Genomic DNA, 22,515 nt, shown 5'->3' with positions numbered 1-22,515 from the left:
GTTCATAGACAAAACACTTGCTTTTGTTGTCACCCATTATTAGCTCAGAAGTTTCTGCATTGCATAAATTAGCCTTACAGCTAGTGGAAATTTTTTAACTCATGGTTTAACAAATTCTACATATTATTTATTCTTTTTCATACTCAGTGTTGGTTTAAGTCACTGCATCTCCCGACAGAACAGCACCGCTGAATTTCAGCCCGACATCGTTAAAATAGAGCAGCTAATGTTGCTGTAGTGAGAAGTTAGCTGAGTGAGATGCCCGGCCAGACTCAGTTTCCTATATATTATCTCAAAATGGTGCCACTGACATGTGCCTTGCCTGTTGACCTGTATTTCCCACACAATCACTGATTTATACCAAAGTAAATACTTTTATGGGGTTTTTTTTCTTTTTGTTTTTCTTTTTTGTCTGCTCGCCCTCTGCCTGCCGCAATTTGACAGTGACACTTAATTTCAAAATAAAAGCGTATCCTAAAGATGATGCTATGGATCAATGTTTTCACTTTGCATCAATGATATTTGATTGTTGATCATTGAATCGCTACATCGATCAAAACTGATGGATGGTTACACACCTACTTGTTAGCATGCTAATATTTCCTAATTAGCATTAAACACAAAGTACAGCTGAGGCTTTAGTTTTACAGATGTATATTTGATCAGAAACCAAAGTATGTTGGACACATTAAAATGTTGACCTGATGGTGGCACCAGAGGAAAAGTCAGAGCATCACCAAAGTTATTACAACTCATCCACATTTCATTATGATCCATCCAATTTTTTCAAGGCTAATGCCAATACTGCGTATACTTTTACTCAAGTAAAAGGCTGTGTCAAAATCTCTTCCTGATGATACATAAGACATTTATCCTATATTTAAACAATAGAATCGACACAGCTTTTTCCTGAAAATGCTTCAATGCAGTTATTCTCCTTTTGATACATGCAACTTTATGCATGTCTGTGATGGGGTAAAGTGATGATGATTCATTAAACTGTCCAAAATCTAAAGTTACTGCTCACTGGTACTTCCATTATGTGACTTCTTTTACTTTACAAAATGATGTGACGACTTTCTCAAAACACAACATCCATATGTGTATTTTCTTATACGTATATAGTTATATCTAACCGTGGTCAAATAACCAAGAGTCTGAGGTCTTTAATGCCTGGTGTTTGTGTGGAGTTTCAGGCCGTCTTAGATATTTTCCTCCGCACTATCTGTAACTCTTGTGTTTTAAGGATTGTCTCTCACTCATCCACTTTCTCTGTGTCTGCCTGTCTGTGTACATGTCCATCACCCTGTCTATCTGTCTTCTAAACTCTCTCTCTCTGCCCGTCTATCTGCCTCCATCCCTCAGTCCGTCCCCCTACCTGTCGATGTGTCTCTCAGCGTCAGTCCTGCCGCCTGTCTGTCTCTCCCCCTCTGCTCGTCTGTCTCTCCGGGTCTTTGCCGCGGGGCCTCTCTGTCAGGATTACATGGCGTCAGGTTGGCCAACATGGACGCCGGTGGTGGGGAAACAAAATGTTCCTCTCAGCACAAAGCCGCTCTAATCCGCTCTCCTCATCCCCCACAGCAGAACCTGATTACAGAAAGCTGGTTGGCAGGCATTAAGACAGACAGGCAGTTAGGCAGGCAGACGGGCAGACAGACAGACAGACAGACAGACAGACAGACAGAACAACTCTGAATCTCTCTGTAGCTGGCTGGTTAACTGACTTATTAGTTTATTGGCTTGTTGGCTGACTGACTAATTAGCCCACTGATTTAGCTAACTGACCCTTCAGCTTACCTGGTGGCTGATTGGCTGCTGGCCAGGTTTCTGTCCAGGTGATGGACTCAGTGAAAGCCTGGCTGACTATCTGCCGGCTTGACTTAATGACTCGCTAACTTAATGACCGGTTCAACGGCTAGCACACGAGCTTGTTGGCCAGCTATGTAGGGAAATAACTGCTGGCTGTCTAACCTGACATGCTCAGATTGTGTCTGCTACTTTTGAATTCAGATTAACTTTATGTGCAGTATCGCCAATACAGGCTGCAGAAGGTTTACAGTTAGACTACAGTAACTCAGACTGCAAGAGAATAAAAGACCCACATGGTTTACAAGAGGGGGTTTCAAAGCCTGAAACTGTGGTCCCTCCCTCAGATAAAAATCAAGTAAACTGCACCATACCATCATCGCCTTCTTGAGCTTTTTTACTAGCCTATATTTGTTGAGATTTTGGCAAATAGTTACCAGTAAAGCCCCTGTTTGCAGTGTACCAATGGATGTACCAACAGCTACAGCTGGATTACTTTGATACTGAAAAATCATGATGATTCTCAGGCAGGTTCTGCAGTTATAAAAGAGGGTCTTTCTCCTCAGATGTGACCGAGTTATTCTGACATCTGTGGTATTCATGTTGCTACACACATACACTATACTACACTATCAGGCTGCTCGATTACAGCAGAAACATAATCCTGATTATTTTGGTCAATATTGAGATCAAGGTTATTTAACATGATGAGTCTCTAACTTTGAAAACATTATAAATTTATTGAACTCAAAGAAATGGCTTTTAACTGTATATTTTCTTGAACTTTAAATACAGTTCATCTAAAAAAGGAGAGGAGACGTAGAGACTCTACCTTAATAGAAGAGCTGTGGACTGTGATTACTCTGAGCAGCATGCATTGGAACGATTTACAATAAAACAAATATGAACAAGTTTTCTGCTTTTTACCTGATCGTATAAAAAAGACATTAAATTTGTCACCAGTAGCTTTTTAGGAAAGAAGTCACCAAGAGCGTCTTAGAAGGTTGAAACGTAGATACCAATGGGCTGAAGGAACCTTTTGGTTCCTCGAAAAGTGATTCCTGGGACTAACTGTCCCGTGAACGTTTGGTGGGAACACAGCTTGAATCTACCAAGAAAGCAGCCAGGTTGGCGACCCTGAGCACTCCGCTGTAAAGTAACAGGGTGCGCTGGATTTATAACATAAGACAAAACGAGAACATCATTGTGAAACAGACTGTGGCATAATGATACTTCTCAATTATTTTGTTTTCATAGTCGTTGGAAGCCAAACTCATAATTAAAAATATAAAGATTGATTAACTGCCCAGCCGTATTACACCATACAGCTACATTGCCTCACTACCTCATATAATATTATCATAAAAGATCAAATTATTTAGTCGAGAATCTGCAGATAAAATAATGTCCTTTTAAATGATGTTGATTGAAGTCATGTTACACCTTTAAATTTATGAATTTACTGATCGAATATCTAACTCACAATGTTTTAAATTGCCTTGTATTTGATTGTGATGTTTTTTTGTATATCTGTTTTGTCATTCCAGCCTTAACTGCCTACACATACCTCACCATCTTCGACCTCTTCAGGTGAGTGTGTTCTGCATCATCTGTGACATCAGTGTGTTCTCTCTCATCAGCTTTGGTCCCAGTTTGCACATATCAATTTCTTGAACACAGAGATTAAAAAACATTTTAGTAATTGATCAAAAATGCTTTTAAATGTGAAGATTTCCTGCATTATTTTATTTTATGTTAATAATATAATAATAATAATAGTAGTAAATAGAATTATTTGAAATTTATGTTTTATGTCTTGTTTTATTTTGATCAAGAGCATTTAAAGGCCTCATATGAGGCTTTGGGAAATTATTTTTGGCATTTTTTTCTTTATTTTCTAATATTTTTATAGACCAAACTATTGATTAATCATCTGTTTGGCGGTTTAATCAATAATGAAATTAGTTGTTACATGTGTGTAGTTAATTTTAAGTGTGAAATATACAGAAAAACAATGAGATAACACTCAGTCTGCTCAGCTGTGCTGTGGGGCTGTTTTGATGGAGAATTTCAGCTCATGAAAATTTAATTCTGAGATTATAATGAATAAAAGATAAATTAAGGAAGTGAACTTTAGCTGACCTCTGTTTTCTCTGATTTCATTGCCGCTTCTCTTCTCTGTCTACCCTCTGCGTCTTTTAACTATAATTCTCTGTCCCTGCTCTCACCTTTGCTTCTCCTTCTCCTCCCTGTGCAGTCTGATCACCTGTCTCATCAGTTCCTGGGTGACCATGAAGAAACCAAGTCAGGTCTACTCATTTGGGTGAGTTCACCATAATAACCTGATCGACACAGTTAGGGTGCGTATCTGTACTTGATACCTTGAAGGTATCGAATGAAATAATCCAGTACCAAGTAGTACTGAAACCTCTCCAGGCAAACAATAACTGCATTTGATCCTTTTTCTACCCAGATCTAGAGGAAATGACTGACAGTCTCTGACAAAGATACTTTAGCTGTACTTAAGTTTCTCCTTTGATTATTATTGAAACTATTGGCCTCTTTCTCTGTTGTCAAGACAAGCTGATGAACAAAACTGTGTAGTGTTAGTATGTGTCTTTACGAATAAAATTCAAAAAGGTACAATCTTGTGGTTTTTAAGTTATGGAGGTGGGATTATTGTGACCCTTTGTTTAAATAGTCAGCGTATAATACATTCTGTACTGATGTATGTATCTGTATCGGAAGCTTTTCAATCAAAGCTCCATCTGTGTTTGTTTACGTGCTCCCATTCACTGTTGTCGAATAACCACACACACACGCACACACACTGTAAACACAGATGGAGCATCAACAGAAAAGCTTCAGTTACTGTTCTGGATCAGTCAAACGGCTCACAAACACACATCTTGTTTGATGTGTGCCTGTGTGCCCGTGTGTGTGCCCGTGTGTGTGCCCGTGTGTGTGTGTGTGTGTGTGTGTGTGTGTGTGCGCGCGCGAGTGAGTGAACTGGCCAAAGAGTGTATTTGCAGCTGACAGGTGACCTCTGACCGTGAGGTGTGGAAGAGTGGTGATCGAGTGGAAATCTGCTTTTCAGCTTCGCTTGGCTCCCATAATACCTCTGTGTGTGTGTGTGTGTGTGTCTGTGGGTGTGTGTTTGTGTCGTCTTGTGCTTGAGTTTACATCTGTGTATGCCTGTGTGTTCATTTGAGCATATTGTAGGCTCGTGTGTGTGTGTGTGTGTGTGTGTGTGTGTGTGTGTAAATGGATTGCCAGTAACTGAACAATGGCTCAGCAGCAGATTGCCCAGTTTAACCAGCAGCAGACTCCTGTAAACCCTGCAGAGCCAGGCCTTCCAGGAGTTAGTCTGATCCACGTCACCCCAACTTTTTAGCTGTTTTGTAGTTCCCACAGGTGCAAGGCTTTAAGAGTGATAAAACAATATCAATAGGGGATCTTGATCACGTCATTAAGGATTATCACTGTGTTCACATTACAGTGCTCAATTGAGATTTCTTTCTGCCGACTGTTCACATTTCAAAGTGACCCATATCTGACACTAGTGTGAACAGATCTCTGCCCTGTAACGCCTCACATGCGACCAATAATGTCACACACAAGGAAAACAACAAAAAACATCAAAGTTGTGTGACAGGCATTTGGAAAAAAATGAATGCCATAGCGATGCAAGCTTCATCTCCCGAATTTACACCATAGAAGAAGGTCTGATGATGTCATTCAGCATAATATTTAGCCATGTGCTTCTGTTTGAGAGAGTGTAAAGTGTCTTTTTGGAGCAATGAGTGTTTGTTTTTGGGTTAATGGATTACTGGTAGTAATGTGGAGCAAGAGGTGTGGGTGCGGACAGCAGAGTCAGGAATGGTGGGCTGCGATGTGGAGGGTTTCATGGAGGAACAGATGCTTCAAAAGGCCTGTTTCCACCGCAGGAACTTCGGGGTAATTTTACGGGGCCGGGGCCGGGGCTGTTGGTGCGTGTCTCCACTGCAGGAACCACCCCCAAAGGACAGAGTTCCGGAACTTTTACGGGGGCTAAACAAGTCCCTGCCTCGGGGTAGGTACTCAGAACGGCCCCGAAAGACTCCCGGCTGGGGCTTGGGGATTACTTGGATATACTCAAGGAGGGATGTGATGTCAACAGAAAGCAACAAAATAGCCGACATTTTTAAAACTCAGCAGACGAGGGTTAGCTCGTTCATATAGCTTTCGCCGCCATGTAAAAAAAACTCACTAAATGGCCCGTGAAAAAAAAATTCTTTCCAGCGGACATCTTAGTTACAACATGACTGAGCTAGCAAAGCAGTTTTGTATTGATGTGTGTGGTATTTATTCAGTTTTGGGAAATCACGATGTCTGGAAAGCATCAGCTAACAGCAGCAGCAAAGTTAACATCAGGATGTCATTTGTTAAAAGTCTCCCGTTGTCGATACGACATGAAACTACTCCAGTTAGCTCAATCATGTTGTAACTAAGACATCCACTGGAAAAATTTAGTGAGTTATTACAGACACCGCTATCAGCTAACGGCATCCCTACATCGCCCCGGTCAAAATGGTCGCGCAATGATTACGTCACATCCAGAGGCAGCCCGTAACTTTACAGGAACCTTCCTCGTACTCCACTCAGTGGAGACACGGCGGTTGAGAGGGCCGAACGAGAGGACGTTCCTGTAGTAGTTCCTGCCCCCCAAATAGTACCAGGAACTTCTTAAGTGGAAACGGGCCTAATCTTCAGGATGTCCAGGGCTACATTTCAGTAGCTCTTTTAGCGCCTCATGACAACACTGTCACAGTATGTAGGTGAACTGTCCCCGTCAGAAAGTGTCAGTGACAGTTGGACTCTATTGGCTGGCGACTGGGGCAGTGATAAGGCTACGGCAGCCCTCTGTAATTTTAATGGACCAATGTGAAACTGTACGGTGAGTGATTTGTGCCTGTGAAGTGAAGTCAAGTGAAGTATGACGTTGACCGACTATGGATGTATGGGAATGATAAGCACCGATTTCGACATGACTGTTCTTTTGGTGGCGGTCGCATGGCCAGTGATGGGATATATATCGAATTTATGACCACATATGGAGACCCAGATCTGATTGGAAAACAAAGGATCTATGTGACATTGGAACAAAGACAAAAAAAAGATTTTGGCCACTTTCCCTTGTGATGTAAACGTAGCCTCAGTGCCCAGCAGACGGATGGTTTTCTACATGGCGCCCTTATAGGTTAAACACAGGCTGGTGGCAGGGCAGAGCATGACCTTTGACCCAACAGCATGGAGGCAATCAGGCCTAACACAGTGTTCGAAGGAAGAGGGAGTATGTATGGTGTGTGTATGTGTGTGTGTCAACCTATTAACCTGTAGGTGTCTGTTCATATGCTCATTGGTTGAACAAATGGTCACTCAGTCTTTTTCTCTCTCTTTCTCTCTCTCTCACACACACACACACACACACACACACACACACTGCAAGACATAAAGTAGGGGACTATGTCTTGACAAGCTTCTTGCCACACACACAAAGCCTCGCTCTTACAGTACATCCTATTTGCTGTGACCCCACACACTGAATACAAACACTGAGTTTTTCCTAAATATAGAAGCATTGTTTATGTTTGTTGTGTTTCGACCTGTGACTGGCACATCACAAGTGTAATGCTGAATTAGTCATGTGCTGTTGTGTGTATTGTTATTTAATTATTTGGTATTTTAATGTGTCAACATGCAGAATGCATTAAAGGCAGGAACCTACAGAATGGGGTTTAAGAGTTAAGGGAATTAACATTTGCAAAACATTTGCTGGTACAGCTTTGTAAATGTGAGTATTCTCTGCTTTATCTCTGTTTCATATCATTGTTAATAAAACATCTTTGGATTTTGGGGACAGTTGGTCAAAAGTAGCAGCTTGAAGATTTAGGTTTTTGGAAATTGTGATGGCTGTTCTCTCAAATTTCAGACACAACGGTGATTTGATTATTTAAGAAAACAATGAGCAGATACTGTAAATCAGTATTGAACAAAATGTTTTAGTTGCAGTTTTTGACTGTGGTGACAAAAATGACTCAACGTAAAAAAAAAAATAAGAAAAAGCTTGATTCAGTGCATTTACTGTATTTCTATTTACAGATTGGGGGTGCCATATAAATGACAAAACGTTAAAAACTTAAGCAGAGAAACTAGTCAGAATTGAACATTTGGAACAGCCTAGTTTCTTATGAGGGAAACGTTTTATTTTTGTAAACAGCAACGTAACATTTAAGTTGTATGAAGGAAAACATGCAATATAGTTAACAGCAAGTACCCTAGATTATTATTAGCGATGGTCATTTAGATTACCAGAAACTTTCAGCTCTCTGGCGATCTCCCTCCAAGCAGCTGTGCCTTATTTAGGTTTTTGTTGTGAAATAAATAGTATTGTGTAGATAATTCCATGTATGCTTCATGAAACAGCCTTTTCTCGAGCAAAAAGAATATATAATAACAGGGCATCCGATGAAAGTTTAGCCTCAAACAGCACTTGCAGCCAGTCAGGACACCTCTTTCACGGGCTTCAAATCCAAAATGTCGCTATATTGGTGCAGTTTTAGTTTTCTTGAAAGACTAACTTTGCCATTTTTTCCTCTCCTAACCCTAAAAACGTCAAACTTGAGTAAAGAAACAGCATGTGCCATTCTGCCCCCTCCCACCTCTACTGTAATTTAATCTCCTTTATGTTGGCGACAACGGCCTTAGCTCAGCAGGAAGTTGCACAAAGCCTGACAGACACTTGTGACTACATTACTCGATATATAAACATAATATTATATTAATCACATGGTCATATTGCTCATTACTAGTGTAATATGAGTTGAATTTAACACTGTGACGCCATCAGTACAGGCTGCTGATGTGGGCTACTTTTTAATTTGCCAGAATGTGTCACAATATCAAATGCTGGTCCAGCTGGTTTGGTTGGAGCAAAATGGTTGATAAACTAAAACCTGAACTTAGAAAATGCCAGAAACTTAAATTGCAGCCTTTTTAAAAAGTATTTATACTGTAAGTCCTCACCTTCTTCGTGGTCACATCTCTTTTGCATGAATCCATAATGCACTTTACGTGGCTCGGACAGACGCTCTTACTTTAGTGGCATTATGCTGCTGAAGAGAGGCAGACCATCAGATCACTGACAGTCAGCGTCAGGTTTAACCCCTTTAAGCCCCGCGGACCACTCACTGAGACAAAGCTGCTCATCCTGGACAGACTGTGACAGGATCGACCCTGTGACCTCATGATGAGGTCAGGAGGTCGGCAACAGTTACAACTGTATCGGCCCCACACACTGGCAGTGTGTTGGTGTTTTCTACTTCTGTTAAGTCTCATATAATGAGACTATAATAATGAGAGGGTAAATGTATTCTGTGTAATTTTTTTCTGCAAATTTTAGCTGAACTTTGATTACTGGTTAAACTAAATTTGATGCAGTCATAGTACCTCCTCTTAATTCATTAATTTACCATAGATTTTAGCTTGAAGGTTCATTCTTGACAATAGTAGTTCAGGAATATATCGTAACTTAAGGTAATGATAGCTTTACCTTTATTGATGAGGAAAATGCAGTTGTGGGATTCCTTTGTTGCTCGTGCAGCCATCTTGCCGATGATTTCACGTACTCTCGGTTTGAAGTGTGCCTCTAAAAAAAACCCTTCATTTGGAGGGCCATTCAGTGCTTACACTTCGGCCTGCCCCTCTATCCCAGCAGGAATCAGGACAGCCTACCTCTTGACATGAATGTGCAAAAGTGCGGGGGGCAAGGGGTGCATTGGGATTGGGTCTTGGTGTCCTGGTGATCTTGGACCGAGGAGGTCTCTGAAGGAGGTCTTTGAATGAATGGACTGGTGTGTGGGGGAATGTTTGGCGATGTTTGTCCCAGTATGGATGACAATGTCTCCTTGTCTCTACAGGTTTGAACGACTGGAGGTTTTGGCAGTTTTTGCCTCCACTGTTCTCGTCCAGCTGGGAGCCTTGTTCATCCTGAAGGAGAGGTGCGTATTTCTAACAAACAAACATACAGACACATTCAATCACACAGTGCAGTACACACTTGAATGAGTGATGCCGACCTTAAAAACAATGAGCGATTAAAACCAGTATTTAGAGCCAGATTAAGATCCCACATCTCTATCTTTGGTTTTTGTCTCAATCTCTTTCTTTGTCTCACTCACTCTGTCTCCCTCTATTAAAATTTCAATTATTTCCTTAGCGTGACTCGGCGCAACAACAGAATTGATATTTCCAAAGCAATACACAAAATATTTCCAATTGTTTCCCCATTTTGTCTTTGTTTTCCCCCCTCTCATTATTAATGTCACCAGACTGCTTTGCTCCTCTCAGGGTGCATGTTTTCCTCCAGTCTCGGCTCCACTTTGTCATCAAACCATTCAAAAAATGCAATAATTGGACCCCGGGATATTCTGCACACTTTTGTTTTACAACAGAAGTTTCATCTTATTATAACCCAGATTATACAAAAACAACCTTGTGTTGGAGGACAGTGTCATTGTACCCAAATGATAAAGTAGTAAAACAGTGATATGATACGCTATACTTATTAAATTATATAAAAGATAACAGTAAAAGTGGGTGTTCCCAGTTTTCAAACATTTAAACACTTTTACAGTCGTCAGACGGCAGATTTTAACCTGTTCAGACGCAGTAACTTCCTGTTCAAAGATGTTAAGATCTCGCTTCATAACACACATGGTAACTGCACACTTTCTGGTTTGATGTAGTGTGTGTATGTGTGTGTGTGATAAAATCTGTTGACTCTCACCATCTGAAAACACATTAATGCTTTAAAGGGGTGGTCACGGATTTACTCTTAAAGGGGAGGAGTGTGTGCGTGTGCATTTGTGTGTGTGAACTACTGAATTTTTCAGGGCTGTGGGAATGTCACTGCCTGGCTGTGTCGATCTTGACACACGCACACGCGCACACACACACACACACACACACACACACACACACACACACACACACACACACACACACACACCTCCAGGCACCCTGTGTGGGGTTGTCTTGCGGTCAGTTCTCAGTGAAGGGAGGGGTAAACTGGAAACAAAACACACACACACACACACACACACAAATGCAGGTCAAGCAGTTGGCACGCTGTCTGCAACATGTTCATGTGCAGACATGCGTGTGTGTTCATGTTTGGCTGCTAAACTGAAATTTAGCACTTTACTGAAACTTACTATTTATGTTACTCTATAAAATGGCAAAAAAAGAATATAATAGTGTGTAATTGGATGTCAGGCCACCATTCGCGTCATCAAACAGTTCAGATCAACAGTTTAACCATTGTTTTAACTGTAGGTAACCACAGTAACAGTGCTCGTGGTGCAGACACTCTTAGCAGTTAACTGGCAGGTGAAATTGACCTAACCATGGGTTAAAACTGATGACAAAGAACAGCTCTAAACATGGAGGAGGATTTAGGTACAGTTTACCTTTGTGTCTTTGGTCTGTGGAGACTATGAAGTTGACATCGTTCATTGTTGTTCAGTTATGGATCAATTATATTAAAACATTTACAAAAGAGAACTGTTAGCCAATGTAAAATCAAGTTTTTTAAGCAGTCATGTTAATCTGAACTTGATTTTAAAAACATTATTTCTGTGGCTGTTAACGATTCTTGTTTTCAGTGTAGGAGTCATTGTAAAGTGTTTCTTGAAAGCACTAACAATAATGTAATCCATATATTATACATATATATATACTGATTGTGAAATATGGACAGATATCAACGTTTAAAATAACACTTTGGCCGATAGCGGTTACCAACCAAAATTTTTCCATGTTGTTTATTTCATTTTTTGTCATTATTTATTCCTCCTTATGTGCCAGGGAAACAAAGAAATCTACACTATAAAAAATATTGAAGTGTTTGAAAGTAATGAAACCCTTTATACTATTTTATAACACTACATCTTATTGTTTTTACCAAATGTTAAAGGTAGAGAAAAAAAGAATACAAAACAGAATAGAAGTTCCATATTATATATTTCGTTCACAATCTTCAGCCATTCATCTTGTGTTGGTGGTTCTGCCTTACACCATCTCTTTGTGATGGCCTTTTTACAGGCTGCCAACAAGACTTCCAGTAGATATCTGTAGTCTCTTAACACATCATTTTTGTAACTTTGAATGAGCACAAATTCAATCATACAAATTTATGAAACGATCTTTAATATAACCTTTCACATGAAAAACATCTTTTACAACTGCTATTTAAAGTCTTTTCACCATGATGATATATATACGATATATGATAATTCCCTCTCTGATACTTATTTGACACTGCTATGAAAACATCAACAAATTTATCTTTCCATCACCTGTTTTTATTCAAGTTTCTCGCCAAAACTAAATGTTACAGGACTGCATTGGAACACAGTATGAGAAAGTTAAAATGAACCTTCCCCTAATACTCATTTGTCAGTGTAACTCAGCGCAGCCTCCGTGAGCTGTTAGCCCTAGCATTTGGCTGCTAACAACTAACGTTAGCTAGCTCTTCTCCTGCTGATTTCAACATAGATTTGTTGCTCACAATGTAGCATTATCAGAGAAACAGTAGGGTAAGTCCCCTGATGACTTGATAGTGAGTTTACTCCGTCCTTTGGTCCTAAAGGCGTCCCTGGGAAAATCTCTGTTCATCCTAAACGTTTTATATTGTTCCTGGGATGATGGGGCACTATTAGTCTCGAGCCTGCAGAAAATTGATATGACACAACAGAAAAACATCGAACACTGCCAAGGTGATGTCATCTTATTTGCTGATAGGCTGATGGTAGTCAAGGAGGCAAATATAGGCCAGTACCGATGTTCAGACAATATATCAGTGCATCCCTTACAAATAGCAATTAATTAATGTCAGTTATTTATAATTTCTTCAGGTTTTCATTCATGCTTTCCATAATTTGACTGCTATGACCATTAAGTTGTTATTGAATTACATTCAGTGTGGTATTAAAAGGTTTTAAAAGTCTTGACTTTAGTCTATGAACCCTGCAGAGACCCTGAAGACAGAGTGTAACAGTGAACATTTGTTGCCAGCCGGTACAGTACAGTGCATGTCATGAATGGCTCAGTAGGGCAGCAGCACACAGGGAGCAGACAGGCAGGATTGTGTGTGTGTGTGTGTGTGTGTGTGTGTCTGTGTTGGTGTGTGCAGCATTTTGCTTTTTGGCATGTGTATGTGTGGCACTGGGAGTGCGTGTGTTCACGTGTTTGTGTGTGTTAATGTATTTCCTGTTTTCTCTCTCTGTTTGTTCACCCCTTGTCTCCTTTCATTCATTTCAATTGTCTCAATCGCTCTCTCTCTACCTCACTCACTCTCACACACACACACACACACACACACACAAATATGCACGCACACACACACACACAGAGTCAGCGTAGTCCCACCTGGCCAGTGTTGTTGACTGTGTTTGTTTTCTGTTTTGTCAGTGTGGAGCGCTTCATGGAGCAGCCTGAGGTCCATACGTAAGTATTTTTCCTCCACACACACACACACACCAACAAAATACACAAACTCCCCTATCACACTCTGAAATAAACAGACACAACATGATATACTCCTGTGTGTCTCCCTCTGTAAACACACTCACACACACACACACACACACACACACACACACACACACACACACACACACACACACAGTGCCAGCTGTTGTCGGAACAGAACATCCCAAATATTTGGGTCAGACAGGCAGACAGAATTATAGTCAGAGAGTCGGTGAGTCAAAGAGTCAGACTGACTGACAGCGACATGTTCATTGTTAGTTTCACACTCTGACACAGTGTATATGCATCCACACAAGCAGAGTTAATTAAACACATGCAGACTGTGTTGAACACTCGCCTCAGGGTGACATCAGCTCTGTCAGAGACCACGCAACAACATTTTTTAAAAAGCTTATACAATGAAGAAAATGAAAAGCAAAATCTATTTTGTTATGTTTCTTTTATTTTACACTCCTCAAACCCACACAACATTCTGTGCATCTGATAGTGTGACACCCCTCAAAGACATCTTGTTGAAAATGTACAAGTAGACTTCCATTTTTCCCTGTTAGGGCCCTGACACACTAAGGCAATGGTTGGCTGTTGGAAAGTGTTGGGCCGTTGATGAGCATATGTCGCCCCAGTTTTGACGGTGTGTCCTGCACCATTGGCACCAGTCGGCCTTTGATGGCTTTTGTTTTTTTGCAGATTCAGCATGTTGAATCGGTGTCAGAGATAGCAGAGCCAGTTTGTTAGAAAAATCCCTCTGATTGGCAGTTCAGCTCAGTGCATGAGAAGGGAAACGGAAGTGAGGAAAGCAAGCAAATGGCTGATGTTAAGAGGGTGTGAGATCAAAACAAACGTCATATGATGTTAGATTTTTATTTTATCATTTGCTCTTTCAACATTGGGTTGTGTTGTTAATGCGCTAACTGGCTAAATAGTGTTTTGAATCTGTCCTGTTGATCTTTAGGTTTTCCTTTTTTGAGTGGCAAATACAGACTACTGCCGCCTGCTGGTATGGAGAGTTATTTCCTCTCATACAGGGGCAGAACGTTCGTGCTGGCTGGCTGTTGGCTGTAGTCTTTGCAGTGTGATTAGTGCAAGTTTTTGGCCGAGACATAGGCGAAGTGACACGACGCAACAGTCGGCCTTCGCCATCACTAGTTCTTTGATGTTGGTATGGTGTGTCTGGCTCTTGGGGGAGGTTTTTTCTAGTCCAGACTGAGGGTCTAAGGACAGAGGGTGTTGTCTGCTGTACAGGTTGTGAAGCCCCTTGATGCAGAGGTGATTGGTGATACTGGGATATATAAATAAGACTTGAGTGGAGACCTAGTGTCAAGAATAAACACATTGCATCCTGTTTATGTGACCTGTAAACTCATAGGTGTTAAAATGTGTTCAGGTGTAAAACCTAACTTGTAGAATTAAAACACTGTAAAGCCTCAGGTGGAGACATCAGTTTATGAAGATGTTTGTGTATCAAATAACCTAAATGGTATCATTTTTATTTTTATCAGTATGCTCAGTCAGAGAAATCGTCTAATAAATTGATACTGATTTGGATTTATTAGATTGTTAGTCAATCCACTAACTTGTCAGCTTTGACTCAGTCTCTCTTTGTTTTTGTTCTTTTACCTCTCTCATCTGGGCGGATCACCTGCTCTGGTCTTCTCCTCTGTTGTTTCCTCCTTCCATTTCTTCCTGGCTCTCTCTGTCTCCATCATCCCTCCATAATAAAACAGATTAGTGGCGGCTTTTATAACCTAAAACACAGCGAGACTTAAACCTGTCTCCTGTGACGAGATTACCCCCCTCGTTTCTCTCCCCTCACCCCTCCTCCTCCTCTCCCCCGTTCTCGCTCTCTTCTTCTCTGAGTGGATGTGATTGGACGGCATGAGAGACGGCCGCTAACCGGAGGGACAGGTGTCTGCCGGGTGGAGAGACAGACACACACATTCTCCCTCTCTTTAATCTGTTCTTAGAGGGAGGTGGGGTGGGGGTCGGGGGGGTTTATCATCCAGTTATTGTGGCTCACCGGCGGGCAGCCCTTTGCCTCCCGCTGATTGTTTGGACCAATTTTTAGGCTCTTAAATGGATTGTCCCATGTGATTAGTGTAATGAAGAGTACAGTTGTGTGTTTGCTTTTGTGCCTGAGAGCAGGGTTTAGAGAACTGTATTATATTACGTTTATTTAAAAGGTACGGTTGATAAGATACATAAAAATGACAAATAAGACAAATGTTTTGTCTCCTAAAACTATTGTATCAACCTGTTCGCATTCCCAGGTCATCAAATACTGACGCTTTGTTAACAGGCTTGGGTGTTTCATAGCAATGGACAGGGCACCTTTTAGCATCCCTGATGCACACCAGTGATGTTGCTCGGTATACATCCTGCGTCCCTGACTCATTCAAATCTGAAAGGACAAGGTTAACTCACTATTAATGCGTCCGGTCTGGGGGACACACTGTTATTTTCTGTGATAATGCTATATTATGAACAACAAATCTGTGCACAGTGGCGTCGCATCGCTTTTTATCAAAGTATTTCTCATGTCACAAAAACTGCTGTGTTTTGGATGTTATTTTCATAATGTTGGGGAATTTGTTCTGATGCGCGGCACAGATCTGACACCTGGCCGACCTCATCATGGGCTCTTTGAGGCTCTGTGCACCACCGTCACTTGGCATAAACACAGCAGTGTCTGTGGCGACTGATTTGCAACCTGAAGAGCTACAGGTTCTTGGAGGCTCACATTTTTTTTCACCAGTTGCTAAAGAATACTAAAACTCTTTGGATAAAGTATTAAAAACCTTTTTGTCTAACCAGAAACAGCCCCGAAATCAGCACTGCCAAGCCCACCACACATATATACAATAATTTTAGTAGGTATAGAGCCAGCATATTTTCACGTCTAACTGGGTGAATTAAGAGTTCATGTCAAACAAACCAGAGTTGGTGATTGTTAAAATTGTGGAAAGGCAAAAAAAGAAGGTTTCTGTTTCTGTTGTATGGTTTACATTGATACAGTTAGTGTTTATTTAAATGGGGTCTGGTGGGTTTGACGAATGCGATTTCGGGAAAGGTCTATCCTTTCAAAAAGGGGATCCTTATTGAAAGGTTAGACCTTCCTTTCGATATCTTCTCAGACACTTGTAATAACAATCTGAACATGTCAGTGGCTCTTGCTAAATACTGGTACAATTTCAAAAAATGTTGTTCACATTTGTCACTTAGAAACACATGGGAAAATAGGGTGCAGAAAGACAGCATGGTAGCAAATGCTTTGTCTTCCCCCTTGGTATAAAAGGATGTGCTATTTTCTGGACGTTCACATAAATACAGACTGAATCAGTTAGGTTTGATCCACATGCTAATCAGCTAATTGTCATTGTCACAGTATGTTAGATGTTTCGTGATTAAATATATTTCATTCTGACAGTCCCATTTTCTGTCTGTCTCTCTGCAGTGGTCGCCTGTTGGTCGGGACGTTCGTCGCTCTGTTCTTCAACCTGTTGACTCTGCTGTCGGTCAGGAACAAACCCTTCACCTACGTCTCAGAAGGTACAGTCAACCACAGTTCATCCAGTTCATCCCATTATGTGTCCTTACTTGAGTGAGCTTCACTTCAGACAGTGTTTGTAAAGAGGGTGGATTTAGTGATTTTTGTGTATTTTGGGTTTCTCCTCTGGACGGTTGAGGTTTGGTAATCCCCACCCTCACTGGGGAATGGGGACAATTTGGCTTTTGTTTTATTTTGGGGGATTACTGGAGTAAAATGAAATGCTGGCTCACTGTTTTGTCGGTAGACAAATCATAAATGGCAGCAGTGGGATCAGAGGTTAGTCCCTTCCTAATTGCAGAAATCAGAAAAAAACCAAACACAGTTGTGTGGTCTTAAAATATGACAATATGAGTTCTTCGAATTATTCTGAAAAGATTATTTTTGGAGTGTTTTTGCAGCACAGAGGAACAGGGAACGTGACGTGTGAGTTGATAAACTGGATTTAAACCAAACATGTTAAATGGTAGCACATGCACTACAGTATGTAGGTTCTTCTTAGGACTGAAACTAAGGGTTGATTGCATTATTGATTAAACTTCTGGCTGTTTTTGATTCATTGTTTAGGCTGTAAAGTGTTTCAGCTTCCCAGAGCTCAAGGTGACATGTCCTAATATCATGAATAATCCAGAGATATTCAGTTTACAATGATATAAAACAGAGAAAAGCAGCAAATCCTCACACTGGACAGGCTAGAAACAAAATGTTTGCATGAATTAAATGATTAATCATGTATGAAAACTGTTGTTGATGAATCTTTTCATAATAAAGTCAATGTGTATGTGGTCAGCCTAATAAAAAAATCAATAGCTTAGACTAAAAACTAAAATATAAACACCAAAGATGTAAAAAAAATAAAATAAAATAAGACACTGTCAACGGCACCTCGGGTTAAAGGACCCTTAGGACTCCATACAAGGCTACACAGGTTAAATAACACAACTGTGGGTGAGATTAAAATATTTATTGATTAAAATAACCAATAAAAGACAACTGTAAGGATAATTAAAATATCTTAAAATGTCTGTTAAAAGAAGTTCACTAAAACTCCCTACCCCAGAGTCAATTACTGTCCTTAGTTGGGTGAAACCATCGTCCTCAGGTGCCAGTGACTGCACCCATTCTCCTTCCTTTGCGCTCAGCTGTTGGCCGCCCTGTTGTCGCAGTGCCCCCCTGTTTGCCACACACACACACACACACACACACCACACTGAACAGTCCTGTAGAGGCTGGGATACACCCTGCTGTTTTCTGACAGTATTTACACTCAGCTCTGTTTTATCTTGAATTGTGCCACCATGACCAACGTGGTGTCTTAATGCATACCAGCTTTTTCTCATCTGCATTCCTCCAGGATTTAAGTCATTATGTTTCTGCGATTGCAATCATAAGACACTGCAAAATAGTGGGACAAATGTCTTTGGGATGTTTGTGACCAACTTCTCAACCCTGTTTCGCAAAGTTTACAAAAACAAGAGCAAGAAGACATCACTGGTGCTGCAGTGGAGCCTGTTGCTGAGGGATTCACATGCTGCTCCATGGAAGAGTAAACGTAATGCCCCATTATCTCATCTAGGAAAGACATTAACCAAACCTCTGACCATAATGAGCAGTTGAGCTTCCTGTTGACTCATTTGGTGTCAGCAAACCCACGTGCATGACTTACTTTTTCATGTCAAACACACAAGTTCATGCATGTAAACCAAGATTACATTTTTGCAGTTAACTCTGTGGTCCGTGTGGGAAGACCTCAACCACAGTTTGGTAAACAGATATTATGAAGTGAAATTGTTTATAGATGTATCGCACGGATGTTTTGGGCAGATGTTGTTCCTCAGCGTGCAAACTGGCATCAGACCATGTGCATAGAAACATCAGATAAAGTTATGATCAATGGAACATTAAACTGGATGTAGTCCAAAATTAATATAAACTCACCTGCATGAACACATCAGGGAAATTAGGACCAGTCCGAGACTCACACTTACCTCAATGTTATTTGTAACCCCCAAAAACACACAATATACAAAACACAAGTTAAAGGTCACACACACAGGCACACACAGATGCAGGAGGGGAGGGCAGGCCAGGCCAGTGTCGACCCCGGGACATATTAACCTCACTGAGACTCGGTCTACTGCTAATACAGACAGACTGCAACACACACAGACACACACACACACACACACACACACACACACACACATGCAGGCTGCAGCCTCGTTCACACACACGTTAATTTGCAGAGAATCACATGCACTCATCTGGACCTGTTTGCACACTTAAAGCAGATTCAAAAACAAACGCTCACTCACTTACACAAACAGAGATTCCCTTGGGACAGACAGAAATCTAGGAGAGAGGAAAAGGAGGGAAGAGAGGGGAGAATGAAGAAGGAGAGGAAAAGTCTGAGAGTGTTAGAAAAACAGAAGGCAGACTGTGTTTGCTTTTTCACCAACATCAGTTATAAAACATCCACATCCAGTAATACATCCTTTCCACTTTCATGCTCCCTTGACTTTAACGTTTCCTTGTTTCCTTCCTTTTCTCTTTCCATCCCATAATTTCTTTCAAATAAGGGAAACAAATGGTCAGAATGAAAAGATGAAATTGAAAGTGGAAGGCAAGAAGAAGGATAGAAGGAAGGAAGGACATGAGATGGACAGATGTGAAAGATCCTCTCCTCTCCTCTCCTCTCCTCTCCCTTGTTTTCTCCTCTTCTGTCCCCTGTTTCTCCTCTCCCCCCTTGCCTCTCATTTCCTCTCCTCTCCTCTCCTCTCTTCTCCTCTCCTCTCCTCTCCTCTCTTCTCCTCGTTTCCTTTTGTCCTCTCCTCTCGCACCTTTTAATCCTTTATTTTCCTCTCCCTTGTTTCGGTCTCTCCTCTTCTCTCCTCTTCTCTCCTCTCCCTTGTTTTCTCCTCTAGTCTCCTCTCATCTCTTCTCCTTGCCTCTCCTCTTCTGTCCCGTTTCTCCTCTCCCCCCTTGCCTCTCCTCTCCTCTCCTCTCCTCTCCTCTCTTCTCCTCGTTTCCTTTTGTCCTCTCCTCTCCTCTCCTCTCCTCTCCTCTCCTCTCCTCTCCTCTCCTCTCCTCTTGCACCTTTTAATCCTTTATTTTCCTCTCCCTTGTTTCGGTCTCTCCTCTTCTCTCCTCTCCCTTGTTTTCTCCTCTAGTCTCCTCTCATCTCTTCTCCTTGCCTCTCCTCTTCTGTCCCGTTTCTCCTCTCCCCCCTTGCCTCTCATTTCCTCTCCTCTCCTCTCCTCTCCTCTCCTCTCCTCTCCTCTCCTCTCCTCTTGTACCTTTTAATCCTTTATTTTCCTCTCCCTTGTTTCGGTCTCTCCTCTTCTCTTCTCTCCCTTGTTTTGTCCTCTAGTCTCCTCTCCTCTCCTCTCCTCTCCTCTCCTCTCCTCTCCCTTGTTTTGTCCTCTAGTCTCCTCTCATCTCTTCTCCTTGCCTCTCCTCTTCTGTCCCCTGTTTCTCCTCTCCCCCCCTTGCCTCTCATTTCCTCTCCTCTCCTCTCCACTCCTTGTTTCCTTTTGTCCTCTCCTCTCCTCTCCTCTCCTCTCCTCAGCTGACTCACTATCTGTGTACAGTCTACTGATGAATGAGGTCAGTGTGTGTGTGTGTGTGTGTGTGTGTGTCAGCTGTCTGCTCTTGCGTTCGGAGCAGTCTCAACATCACTTAACATCTGACATTTTGGGATGGGAGGGGGATGAAACTACACACACAAACACACACAGGCACTTAACTTTGCCAAAACACACAATATCTCTCACTCACTGCACACACACACACACACACACACACACACACACACACACACACACTCTGACGGAGCGAGACTAAAAGTGCATTACGCAACCATGTTCCAGACAGTGGTAATGTAGTGTGCCAGAGGGCCAGGCGGGCAGAGAGACATGCCAACACACACAGACGCACACACACACACACACACACACACACACACACACACACACACACACACACACTCAGAAACATCGTACGCCCTCCTACACACAGATCATAAATAAGTCACTCCATTAAAATGTTTGTTTAGACTGACTCATCCTGCTAGCAAAACAAACAAACCCCCCTCCCCTCTACACACACACACACACACACACACATGCACACACTCAGGTCTGAGCAGGATGGGATGTGAAGGGCCTTTGACCCGACGTCGAGCCTTCGGGCCTCGTAGTGTCGTCAAACATTAAAGGTGGGACGACGCAGCGGAGCGAGAGCGCTTATCTTTTTTTAAAGACGAGTGGGTGATCCGCCCGCTCCCCTCCCAAAAGTATTTTTATCCCTCATCAGGACGGGGAGGGTGAACACTCCCTGCTCGTCTCTGTTTAATCAGAGTTTGGGTCCAATAATAAGATCTGTAGAAGCGCTACCTGCTCTCCTGTATGTAGAATTATCAGGAACATTTGTGAGATTGTTTGACGAAAAACCAGAAGAAGATGTTTGAGTCTATAGGACAGAGATGATGGAGTCAGCTGTGAAATGAAACAGCTGTGTGTCTTAATATTTCATGCAGCGTTGAACTAGAAAGATGTTTCTGTTCTCCGTGTGAAACCGTCAAATGAGTCTTTAGTTCATGTCAGACTATAGAGACTTTATTCTCCAGAGAAGTTTGCTGCTTCTGAGACAACGTGAAAGAATTATTCTCCACAAACACATACGTTTACTTTTGGATTAAATGTTACCTTAACTAAAGCCGAAACTATCAGTCTGATTTGTCCATCACAAGTAGGTTTGCACGCTCACGGTTTTGTCTCAGTGATTTGGTGCATAACAGTAAACATAGTGCAAAAGCCAAGAGATGTAATGTATAAAATAAAAAACTTTACAGAAGAAATTTTGAAAAAATATAAGAAATATGTAAAAAAAAAAAATCCGTTCAATTCAGCTTTATTGTCATTTTGCTATGCATTTGTGTGCAGAGTGAGATGAGAGAGCGTTTCTCAAGCTGAATGATAGAAAAATAAATATCGTCATGAAAATCATCATTAAAATAGATACTTTAAAAACGTCCTTGCAATAAAACTACAAAAACAGACACTGGCAACAAAAACAAACACTAAAAACAAAATGTTAAAAAGTGCCCAGTACAGGTGTAACAATAAAAAGTTCAAACTGATGTGTGCAAATTGTATACAGATGTGGGGGTGTAAAGGGCAAATAAAATCAAAGTCTGTTTATAATATCGAAGAGCTGAGTAAAAATGTTTCATCTTTTATCAAGCAAAAATGCCAAGTATTTTCTGGACACTTTCCCGCAGTACCAAACCCACCTGACATTGGTTACACAACCGTCACTGTCAAATATGTAGGTCATTCTGAGGGAACCTAATCATTTTAACGTATAGAAAAAAAGGACACCAAGTATCGTTAAATTCATTGGACAAACCAATAGCTGAGAGCCGAATCTTTTCCAGAATGATAAAATATAGGATGTCCTTTATCCAGCGAGTATGAGAGGGGGGTCTTGTTGATTTCCAAGTGATCGATATTAGCCATCTGCCTAATAGGTTGTAAAGGCTATAATAGCCTTTTGGGGCTTATGAAGGGAAG

The 22,515-nt window shown here is 41.4% G+C and overlaps 1 protein-coding gene across 1 annotated transcript in view; it reads left to right on the top strand.

Annotated features, from left to right (window-relative positions):
* slc30a6 (solute carrier family 30 member 6) overlaps window positions 1-22,515 on the top strand; it is a 74,663-nt gene that overhangs the window by 31,965 nt on the left and 20,183 nt on the right. Inside the window, exons 5-9 of the mRNA XM_049600431.1 lie at window positions 3,354-3,396; window positions 4,064-4,129; window positions 9,765-9,845; window positions 13,318-13,353; window positions 16,850-16,944. Of these exons, the coding sequence (XP_049456388.1) occupies window positions 3,354-3,396; window positions 4,064-4,129; window positions 9,765-9,845; window positions 13,318-13,353; window positions 16,850-16,944 (321 nt within the window). The remainder of the gene's footprint in view (window positions 1-3,353; window positions 3,397-4,063; window positions 4,130-9,764; window positions 9,846-13,317; window positions 13,354-16,849; window positions 16,945-22,515) is intronic.

This window comes from Epinephelus fuscoguttatus, linkage group LG16 (assembly GCF_011397635.1).
Source record: "Epinephelus fuscoguttatus linkage group LG16, E.fuscoguttatus.final_Chr_v1".
Lineage (NCBI taxonomy): Eukaryota > Metazoa > Chordata > Actinopteri > Perciformes > Serranidae > Epinephelus > Epinephelus fuscoguttatus.
Note: the sequence above shows the minus strand (reverse complement) of the source record. Positions and strands in the feature narration are given on the sequence as shown.